The following is an 11,628-nucleotide window of genomic DNA, read 5'->3' as shown; positions in this document are numbered from 1 at the left end:
TATCGCCACCGGATGACGCACCAGTTTCGCATGCATTCAAAAGCTGATCCGATGAGCTTCAAAGACCACGTGGGACGACGCCTCTATCGTTCGATTCAGTTTACAGGGCCTTCATCAACATTTGAGATATCTGAGTTCTATTTCCAGAAAACCTGAGATCATCCAATTTGGAGCTGTGGCCTGAGAGATACCGTCTCCGGAGTAAACATGGGTCGAGAAGTTTTTTTCTCACCATTCCGATGCGATGCAAAGATGAGCAATCCGGAGAGCCTTCCACTTCCCAAGCTTCGATGTTTTCTTCATCACATTTTGAGCTAATTGAGTGATCTTCCTCATGGAGTTGGTTTCAAGCCGTTTGGGGTCATGTGCTGAAAGTTATTGCAATCAGGAGACAAGCGGGTCGATACAAGTTTAAAGGGTTGCGATTGGTGCTAAGTGTTTAAACAAGCCTCAGTGTCGTTCCCTCGACATTTTCTATACCGAGGCCTCTCCCCTGAAGCTTTTTGGTCTAAGACCTCGTGCTAACCCCTCGGTGCATCAAGACCGAGGCACACCTGCCGAAGAAACGAAGCTGAAAATGACTAAGTGTTGCAACTACACCTCGGCTTCAAGACCTCGGCATTGCACGTCGGACTCTCTCCCCCGTGAACCCTCGGTTACCAAGCCCCTAGACATATCTATGCCGAGGTCCCTTGTCATGAACCCAGATCGAAAACAAAGCTGATCTAACGAGTGCATGTGAAGATAAATCAAAGGCTAGGGTTCATGCATGATCTTGGTGAGTTCTTGGCAAGTTCTTGGTGGATCCTTCATTTCAACTCAGCAACACCGAGCCCCTTGACATCAGCCCCTCGGCTTCACTCTCTCACACACCGAGGTGCTCACCCAACGACTCAAGAAAGCCGGTTCAGTACCCGATTTGTATTCCGGGCTGACCCGCATCACTTAGCTTCACTATATATAGTTTTTAGGACTAAAACCCTACTTATCTTATCTCTTATCCTGTTTTATCTTTGAGAACGTGCCTCTTTTGTGAAAACTTGCTTCTTTAATCAGATATCTCGTTTTTATGTGAAGATCTTGTTCTCTTTTATTTTCTTTTCATCATCAAAGCTTCTAATCATGTCTAGCATCACATCTTGAAAAGGATTAAGTGTGCTCTTCATGATTAGTGAGTAGTCCATTTATGAGGTTTTAGATAGGTAGATTAGGGTGCTCAAACACTAGATTAGCGAGTTTAGGTTAGATATGCATACTTCATTCTCTAATAGAACAGATCTCTAAGCTGGATCCATGCACATCACATGCGGTCCAGATCTAAGACATGTTCTCGCATCAAAAGTGTTTGTAGAAAGGTCTGAACCAGTTTGTTAGAGGTTTAAGAGTCTTTCATCATGATAATGATAGTTTGATTCTCTTAAATGACTTATTGAACTGATGCTTAATGCTTACTGATTCATGCTTCTCAAAAGAGATTTTGGTATGAAAGAGGATTAGCATAGAAGCTTAATACCTTCATGAGAGGATTAACTTGTCTTTAAGTTCATGTTAAATGAAGTTTCCTGATCATTTGTTTCATTAACTCGCTAGTTTAGTGTGGAAAGCACTCGAGTCCTTTATCCTGTCTAAAACCTCAGCTCCATCATTCATACATCATCTGCTTAGTAATTTTGTTATTTGTCTTCTTATTTGCATCTTTGTTTAGCTTAAATCTCTTATCTTTTTTCATTTGCTTGCTTTTAGTAGTTTAGATAAGCCAAAAATCTTCCTTGATTGCACTTGACTTAAGATTTGAGCATCATAAACTAGTGACTACAAGCTTGGATTTGATACCCCTTGTACTACAACTAAAGGGGATTGATACCTCTTTAAGACCTAAAAAGTCTTAGTTATCATTTACACAGCTAGAGCACTTTCTGAACCTGAGATCACTTAACAAAACCTTCAAAACATTCAAAATAAACATAAAAAGAAAGATCAAAAGAAAAGTATTTACAAGGATAATCTTGGGGTGTCTCCCAAGAGCACTTTGTTTAATATCACTAAGTTTGACTTTTCATACCTTCTTAAGCGGATTGTAGATCAAGAAGAGGAACTGATGAAGCTCCCTCTTTCTTTTCAGATACCAAGTAGTGCTTGACCCTCTGTCCATTGACAAACCTTGCCCATCTTTTCCTTCAAGCACAATGGCACCATAAGCTCTCACCTCAAGTATCTTGAATGGTCCTGACCATATAGTCTTTAGCTTTCCAGGAAAAAGCTTAAGTCTAGAGTTGAACAAGAGCACAAGATCTCCAGCTTTGAACTCCCTGTTGTGAATTTTCTGATCATGGAGAGCTTTGGTCCTCTTTTTGTAAATCTTTGAACTCTCAAAAGCGTCAAGCCTGATCTCCTCCAACTCATGGAGTTGCAAAACTCTTTTCTCCTGGGCGGTCTTGATGTCAAAATTCAACATCTTAACAGCCCACAAGGCCTTGTATTCCAACTCAACCGGCAAGTGACAGCTCTTCCCATACAACAGATTGAAAGGCGAGGTACCTATGGGGGTTTTGAAAGCTGTTCTATATGCCCAAAGTGCATCATCAAGCTTCTTGCTCCAATCCTTTTGATATATCATGGTTTTTATGGTTTTTAACCATGGTATAAGTCTTATTTATAGAGTCCTTTTAGTGTCTTTCGAGTCTTTTGGAGTCTTTTCAGGTCATAGGTACGTTTGGAACTTAACTAGAGACTTTGGAGCACTTTGGAGCTTAATCAGGATCAAATTCGTCAAGTATGGATTTTGTACTTTAGTGTCGCTCGACACCATGGAGAGTGACGCTCGACACTTGTTGCAGAAATAAGGAAAACGTGATTTTGTTTCCTGTTTGAAGAAGGAGTTGGGCCCAAAAGTCTCCAATAATTACAAGGAAGCCCAAAACGTGTTTTTAAGTTATTAATAGGGTTTTTAGCCACCTTATATTGATACCTGAGCTTTTCTTAGAGAGGACTTTTGTTTTTGAGAGCTTTTGGGGAGACAAGTCTGAAACTCTGTTCCGGAGAGAGAAGATTTCGAACCCCTGTTTATTAATCTATTTACTGCTTACTGCAATCTATTCATTCATGTTTATTGCTTCAATCTTCATGACTGAGTAGTTTGCTTGTTAGGTTTAGGGTTCTCATAAAGGATTTCATTGGGTGTTTGATTAATTGATTTAGTTAGGGTTCATAATCTATTTAGTTCTTCACCATATGTTGTTCTTAAAGCTAATTCTGGACTGGCCACCTAGAACTTAGATCTTAGGTTAATTGATTGACACGGAAATGTAATTGAATAACTGGAAAGAACCTAGGGTGAGCAAAGTAGCTATTCGCAAAGGAATTTAGTTTAGATACTTTGTGAACATATCGAACTTGAGCATTAAAGCTGGTTTAAATCTTTAGGGTTTGCAAAGGAATTTGGAATTCTAGGATTTTAACTTAGATAATTCTCACAACGGAAGTTGGTTAATTATAATTCTGTGATTCGAGTTCAAGAACCGTGCTTAAATCTGAACGCTGATTAATCGATTGATCTGCATTCATTGATTTCCCGAAAAACGCCCTAGACCTAATCTCCACACATCTGAACTTTACAAACTTTTTTACTACATTCGTTTATCTTTATTTGCATCGCTATTTGCTTCTCATTAATCTGCTTAGCGTAATTCAATTCCTAATAGGTTTATTGAGCGAATCTCTCGTCTCTGTGGTTCGACCCCTACATACTACAATTGCACATCTGTGCTCTTGCAGAGTAGCTCTAGGGATTAAACTTTGAGCAGATCAAGTTTTGGCGCCGTTGCCGGGGACTTGATTTTCGCCATTAAACTTTAGTTCTTGAGTTTCGACTAAGTTTTTCTTAGTGTCGAGCGACACCACTAGTGGTGTCGCGCGACACCCGTCGTTTTTCTTAATTTTATTTTTACTTTGTTACTTACATTGTTCTTTCTCTTTGTCTCAGAAACCAGCAGAGATGGAGAACGCATTGGCATTGGTTCGTGATGATGTTGGAGTCTGGAGAGACCAAGATGGTCATGTGTGTAATGAGAGAGGCCAGTGACTTGATGGAGAGGGTAACATCATCAAGACGCTGGGTGACTACAACAGGCCTGAGCAATTCTATGCAAATCGATCCGCGATTCACGCTCCTGCGTTTCAGAGGAACGATTTTGAGCTCAAGCATGTGTATTACACTCTTGTGGGTCAGCATCCTTTCCATGGTCTTTCTCATGAACACCCGATGGATCATATCGAGAGGTTTGAGGACTTGGTCACCAGCATCAAATACAATGGAGTGTCCAATGACTACCTCTTCTGCAAGCTGTTTCCTTATTCTCTTGCTGGAGAAGCAGCTAATTGGCTGAAGCAGTTGGAGCCTGGATCACTGACTAAGTGGGAAGAGACCAGGAACGCCTTCCTGCACAACTTCTATGACGATGCCAGGTCTGAAGAGTTGAGACTCAAAATCTCAACGTTTTCTCAGGGACCAACTGAAGCATTCAAGGCTGCTTGGGTGAGATTCAAGTCATATCAGAGAGATTGTCCACATCATGGTTTCAGTGATGTTCAGCTGCTAGGTACTTTCTTCAGAGGTGTTGATTGGAGATATCAGATGGCTCTTGATGCTGCAAGCAATGGGAACTTCAACACCAGATACCCTGAAGATGCTGTTGTGCTTATTGAGAACTTGGCATCTAGCAATAGTACCAAGAATGCAGACTATCAGCGAAAGAAACAGGGTGGGAACATGGATGGATCGCAAATTGCTCAGGTGAAGGCTAAGCTTGACTTTGTGCATAGTCTTCTTGTGGTTAAGAAAACTGTCAGATACCCTGCAGGAGTTTAGAATTTCGGACCAGATGAAGCTTTTGAGGAAGAGGATGTTAACTTCATCAATGGAGTTGGATTTCAGGGTCAGAGATTTGGTTCTGGGAAAGGGAACACGAATTACAATGGAAGTAATCAGAGGAGTACCTTCACAGGTAATCAGAACTCTTCTGGTTACAGCTCCAAACCTCAGTACCAGACATCCTACTCCAACAACAGGTTTTCAAGGAACTATGGTTCTCCTCCTACTCAAACTCCAGATAATGAGGTGAAGTCTATGCTGGAACAGATCTTGGAAGGTCAGCAGAAGATGACTGTGGATTTCAATGGGAAGATTGATGCTCTGTATCTGGATCTGAATGGAAAAATTGAAGTTTTGAACACTCATGTCAAGAAGCTTGATACTCAGGTTGCTCAAACTGCAGAGTCTGTAAAAAGGCAAGAAGGATCCCTTCCTAGGAAGACTGACACCAATCCTAGGCATTACTGCAGTGCCATCTCGTCAAGGAGTGGTAAAAAGTTGACTCATGTGCTTAAAAAGGGTGTTTATGAGGATGAAATCGTGGAGTTGGACGAGTCTGAAGAAAATTTTGAAGTTGCAGAGCCGGTGTCGAGCGACACCACAACCAGTGTCGCGCGTCACCAATTGCAGAGCAAAGCTGATATTGCTCAAAGTTCGAAATCTGCTGAGGAAAAGGTTTACAAACCTAAGGTTCCTTACCCAAGGAGTCCTAGGAAGTCCAAGCAGGAGCTAGACGATGCCAGATGCAAGGCTTTGATGGAGAAGCTTGTGACTGAGATTCCTTTGGTTGATGCTGTGAAGATTGCTCCTACTCTCAGACACTATGTGAAGAAGATGGTGACTAATAATCTGAGTCATGAGGAAGTAGTGATGATGATCTCTGAACAGGTCAGTGCTGTGATTCAGAATAAGATTCCAGAGAAACTCTCGGACCCAGGAAGCTTTGTTTTGGATTGCTCTATCTTCTCTGAGAGGTTCAAGAGATCGCTGTGTGATCTTGGTTCGAGTGTCAACCTAATGCCATACTCTGTAGCTGTTGGATTGCTCTATCTTCTCTGAGAGGTTCAAGAGATTGCTGTGTGATCTTGGTTCGAGTGTCAACCTAATGCCATACTCTGTAGCTGTTAGCCTTGGGATGACTGACTTCAAGCCAACTAAGATCTCTTTGATCCTAGCAGATCGATCTAAAAGAATCCCAAAAGGTGTCTTGGAGGATGTTCCGATTAAAGTTGGTGATTGCATAATTCCTACAGATTTTGTGGTTCTGGAATATGGAGAGGAACCCAAAGATCCTCTTATCCTGGGAAGATCGTTTTTAGCTACAGATGGAGCGGTAATTGATGTCAAGCATGGTAACCTTGATCTCCACTTGGGAGATACCATCATGACTTTCAAGATGGAGAGGCTGAAGGATTCAACCATAGATGGTCAGACATTCCAAGTCAGTGCAATACCTGAAGTGATAGTTGGAGATCAGAACGAGTTTGATGCTGAGAAGGTGAGAGATCAACCTGAGTTGAAGAAAACGTCTACAGAACCAGTGACTGCTGTTGATCAGGGAGTTCAAAACATCTCACTCTATTCATCTCCACCAAATCAAAGGTCAAGGCTACACAAACACAGATCCCACCCTGGTGCTATTCCTGTATTCCTTGTACGACCTCATGGCGCACAACGCTTACACACCACCATGGATGAGACGAATTTCACAGAGGCACTCTTTGCCACTGTCTGATCCACCAGATGTATAGTCTATCCATAGTCAAGCTAATGACTTAAAACAAGCGCTTGGTGGAAGGCAATCCACTGGTGAGTCTGTTCATAAGTCTTTTTGTTTCAGTTGATTTTCGTTTTTCTTTTTTTTTTGTGTGTCTCAGGTGAAACAGAGGCTGGTGTCGAGCGACACCACTTTCGATGTCGCTTGTCATTTGCTTCTGTGAAAAAAAAAAAAATTAGGAAATCAGATAACCGGAGTCAAACCAGAAATTCGGATGAATCTGCTGCAATTCGGTACGAAGAGAACAAGTGTCGCACGACACCATCATCGGTGTCGCTCGACACCATCATTGCGGCCAAGTAAATTCTCTGTTTTTCCTGCGTTTCTCTGTTTCCTTTCTTTTGTTTCACCAACTTCGGACTAGATAACACTGGGGACAGTGTTGTTTAAGTCTGGGGGAGGTAGTTGCTGACATTGTGTTTGTTTTTCTTAGAGTCAGTCGTGTCAAAAAATTTTTGAGTCAAAACTTGTTGGAGATTATGATGCTTTTCCTGGAACTATTGTGCTGACATTTCCTCTAAGTGACCACTGCTACAGATTCAGTCTAGATCCGACTAATGAAAAATCCAAAGGCTGACCAGTTGACTAGAGACGTCCATGTTTCCAACAGAATCCACTAACCTAAGCTAAGTTCTGAACTTCACTTTTAACTCGTTGATGTGACTAATGCCTTAGAGCTTGATTCCTCGTTCGTACTTGATCAATGAAAGCCTGTGTGAAATTTATTGTTGGTATTTCTCTCCCTTGTGACGAGCTAAGAAAAAAAAAAGGCGAAAAGATTGAGATGATTTTCGTTTAGGAGTGAAGGGCTAGAAATGTTTCCAATTATCCCATTATTTCACTTCTAAGTTGGAATGATCACACAAAGGAAGGAAGTGAGGGGTAGGAAAGTTTCCTATGACCCCACTATTCGCTGAAAACCTAACCTTTGATACAAAGTAAGGGGACAACTCGGGGACTCGATGGCAAACACCATCAGTACTCGCAGCTTTACTCTTATCGAGTATATGCCATAAGAAAAAAAAAAAAAAAAAGAGGAAAAGATGATGAATGTGCGAAAAGAATAAGTCTGGGGGAAAGAAAAATACCAAAGTTTGTATGGCTGATTTGTTTGAGTATAGTACGGGAAAGAATCTAGAAGGTTCTGGGCATTGGAATCATCAGTGAGATCCAGCGATGAGGGTTTATGAACAATGTTGTGAAATTTTGGACTTAATCTGGGAAGCTGTGAATGTCTGCGGAGAAGTACATGGTGGTTCGATTTGGAGTGATGAAGCAGTAGTTGAGTTGCAGGGTGATTGGTCAAAAGCGATGTTCCAATGAAAGGTTGAGTCTCTGTGTTTTCAAACCTCTTTCTCTTTTTTGGTATTCTGTTTGCTTGAGGGCAAGCAAATGCTAAGTCTGGGGGAGTTGATATATCATGGTTTTTATGGTTTTTAACCATGGTATAAGTCTTATTTATAGAGTCTTTTTTAGGGTCTTTCGAGTCTTTTGGAGTCTTTTCAGGTCATAGGTACGTTTGGAACTTAACTGGAGACTTTGGAGCACTTTGGAGCTTAATCAGGATCAAATTCGTCAAGTATGGATTTTGTGCTTTAGTGTCGCTCGACACCATGGAGAGTGACGCTTGACACTTGTTGCAGAAATAAGGAAAACGTGATTTTGTTTCCTGTTTGAAGAAGGAGTTGGGCCCAAAAGTCTCCAATAATTACAAGGAAGCCCAAAACGTGTTTTTAAGTTATTAATAGGGTTTTTAGCCACCTTATATTGATACCTGAGCTTTTCTTAGAGAGGACTTTTGTTTTTGAGAGCTTTTGGGGAGACAAGTCTGAAACTCTGTTCCGGAGAGAGAAGATTTCGAACCCCTGTTTATTAATCTATTTACTGCTTACTGCAATCTATTCATTCATGTTTATTGCTTCAATCTTCATGACTGAGTAGTTTGCTTGTTAGGTTTAGGGTTCTCATAAAGGATTTCATTGGATGTTTGATTAATTGATTTAGTTAGGGTTCATAATCTATTTAGTTCTTCACCATAGGTTGTTCTTAAAGCTAATTCTGGACTGGCCACCTAAAACTTAGATCTTAGGTTAATTGATTGACACGGAAGTGTAATTGAATAACTGGAAAGAACCTAGGGTGAGCAAAGTAGCTATTCGCAAAGGAATTTGGTTTAGATACTTTGTGAACATATCGAACTTGAGCATTAAAGCTGGTTTAAATCTTTAGGGTTTGCAAAGGAATTTGGAATTCTAGGATTTAACTTAGATAATTCTCACAACGGAAGTTGGTTAATTATAATTATGTGATTCGAGTTCAAGAACCGTGCTTAAATCTGAACCCTGATTAATCGATTGATCTGCATTCATTGATTTCCTGAAAAACGCCCTAGACCTAATCTCCACACATCTGAACTTTACAAACGTTTTTACTGCATTCGTTTATCTTTATTTGCATCGCTATTTGCTTCTCATTAATTTGCTTAGCGTAATTCAATTCCTAATAGGTTTATTGAGCGAATCTCTCGTCTCTGTGGTTCGACCTCTACATACTACAATTGCACATATGTGCTCTTGCAGAGTAGCTCTAGGGATTAAACTTTGAGCAGATCACCTTTCTTCAGGAGCTAACAGTTCTCTCCAAGATCGCTTTGATCTGCCTATTAGATACCTCAACTTGCCTGCTTGTTTGAGGGTGGTAAGGGCTAGCAACTTTATGCTTAACTCCATGCTTCCTAAGCAGCCCCTCCAAGGTCTTGTTTTTGAAATGACTACCAGCATCACTTATAACATCCATTGGAACACCAAACATAGGGAAGATAATGCTCTTGAACAGCTTGCACACCACCTTTGAATCATTTGTTGGACTAGCAATGGCCTTTACACACTTGGAAACATAATCAACAGCTACCAAGATATACTGATTCCCATGAGAAGAGATGAATGGCCCCATGAAATCTATGCCCCAACAATCAAAAACCTCAACTTCAAAGATGGGATTCTGAGGCATTTCATTCCTTTTTTAGATGTTTCCATGTCTTTGGCAAGATTCACAACTTGAGACCACACCTTGGGCATCTTTGAACATTGTAGGCCACCAAAACCCTGATTGCAACACTTTAGCAACTGTCTTGAAAGCTCCTAGATGCCCTCCATATGCTGAACCGTGGCACTCTTGAAGAACCGGCTGGACCTCCTCTTCAGCTAGACACTTTTTGTACAAATGATCTTTGTTGAGCACATACAAGTATGGCTCATCCCAATGATACCTTTGCACCTCCTTGAAGAATCTCTTTCTTTGGTAAGCATCCATTTCTGGTGGCTCCATACCATAAGAGAGATAGTTAACAATGTCAGCAAACCAAGGTAAGCTCCTTTCTCTGATGGTATTCTCTTGCTCAAACTCCAAATAAGAATTAATCACCATGAGATGCTCTTCAGGTAATGCATCATCTAGAGGGATATCAGAATCCACTCTCAGCCTTGAAAGGTGATCATCTGCTCCATTTTCTATTCCTGGCTTGTCTTGAATCTTCATGTCAAACTCTTGTAAGAGAAGAACCCATCTCAAAAGCCTTGGCTTGACATCTTTCTTTGTCATCAAGTATCTAAGAGCTGCATGATCTGTGTAGACCACAACTTTTGAACCAACCAAATAGCTTATGAACTTGTCAAAGGCGAATACTATAGCAAGCATCTCTTTTTCAGTTGTAGCATACTTCTCTTGAGCTGAATCCAAAGTCTTGCTTGCATAGTATATGACATGCAGCTTCTTATCCTTTTTTGTCCCAAAACAGCTTCCACAGCATAATCTGATGCATCGGTCATCACTTCAAAGGACAGAGTCCAATCTGGAGCTTGGACTATTGGTGCACTCACAAGAGCTTGTTTGATCTTTTGAATAGCTTCCATGCACTCCTCATCAAACACAAATTCAACTTCTTTTGCACAGCAACCTTGTCAATGGCACAGCAACTTCTTTGCATGGAATAGCTTCCATGCACTCCTCATCAAACACAAACTCAACTTCTTTGCACAGCAACCTTGTCAATGGCCTAGCTATTTTAGAAAAATCTGTGATGAATCTTCTATAAAAGCCGGCGTACCCTAAGAAGCTTCTGATCCCCTTGACCGAGTTTAGAGCTTCTAGGTTAACCATCACTTCCACCTTGGCTTTATCAACCTCAGTGCCTGCCTTAGAAACCTTGTGCCCAAGCACAATACCCTCTTGCACCATAAAATGGCATTTCTCCCAGTTTAGCACCAAGTTTGTCTCCTCACATCTCTTGAGAACTTGAGAAAGATTAGACAAACAAACCGAGAAAGAGGATCCATAGACTGAAAAATCATCCATGAATACCTCTACATTTTCTTCAATCAGATCATAGAATATGTGCATCATACACCTTTGGAAGGTAGTAGGAGCATTGCATAAACCAAACGGCATTCTCCTATATGCATATGTGTCGTAAGGACAAGTAAATGTCCTTTTCTCTTGATCTCTGGGGTCTATTAGAATCTGAAAGAACCCAGAGTACCCATTAAGAAAACAAAAATAGGGATGATTAGCTAGTCTATCTAACATCTGATCAATAAAAGGCAAAGGAAAGTGATCCTTTCTTGAGGCTGCATTTAACTTCCTATAGGCTGACAAGTTACAGTTCTAGTTGCAATGAGTTCATCCCTATCATTTTTCACCACGGTAATACCACCACATGGACAGGAGATACCCATCTTAAGTCAGAAATTGGGTAAATGATTCCTGCCTCAAGAAGTTTGAGTATCTCCTTCTTAACCACCTCCTTTAGATTGGTGTTAAGGCGCCTTTGGTGCTCAATAGAGGACATGGATTGGTCCTTTAGGTGTATTCTGTGGGTACAGACATTAGGAGAGATTCCTCTTATATCAGCAAGGGAATAACCTATTGCTCTCCTAAATTTCCTTAACTCATTCAACAATGCACTTTCCTCATGAGCTAGCAA

At 40.9% G+C, this 11,628-nt stretch overlaps 2 protein-coding genes and 1 pseudogene across 2 annotated transcripts; 1 reads left to right on the top strand and 2 right to left on the bottom strand.

Annotated features, from left to right (window-relative positions):
- Positions 1–1,885: 1,885 nt before the first annotated feature.
- LOC112084507 lies at positions 1,886–2,455 on the bottom strand. Its single transcript, XM_024153657.1, has 2 exons — positions 2,063–2,455; positions 1,886–1,942 (listed from the first exon to the last, which is right to left on the bottom strand). The coding sequence occupies exons 1-2, from the start codon at positions 2,453–2,455 to the stop codon at positions 1,886–1,888; spliced, it is 450 nt and encodes a 149-aa protein (XP_024009425.1).
- Positions 2,456–3,994: 1,539 nt separating this feature from the next.
- LOC112084506 lies at positions 3,995–6,810 on the top strand. The gene is made up of 7 exons (XM_024153656.1): positions 3,995–4,077; positions 4,129–4,291; positions 4,343–4,843; positions 4,934–5,443; positions 5,546–5,758; positions 5,904–6,599; positions 6,748–6,810. The coding sequence occupies exons 1-7, from the start codon at positions 3,995–3,997 to the stop codon at positions 6,808–6,810; spliced, it is 2,229 nt and encodes a 742-aa protein (XP_024009424.1).
- LOC112084955 lies at positions 4,478–4,578 on the bottom strand (annotated as a pseudogene).
- Positions 6,811–11,628: the final 4,818 nt, after the last annotated feature.

This window comes from Eutrema salsugineum, unplaced genomic scaffold (assembly GCF_000478725.1).
Source record: "Eutrema salsugineum unplaced genomic scaffold, Eutsalg1_0 scaffold_4, whole genome shotgun sequence".
NCBI classification, from domain to species: Eukaryota; Viridiplantae; Streptophyta; class Magnoliopsida; order Brassicales; family Brassicaceae; genus Eutrema; species Eutrema salsugineum.
Note: the sequence above shows the minus strand (reverse complement) of the source record. Positions and strands in the feature narration are given on the sequence as shown.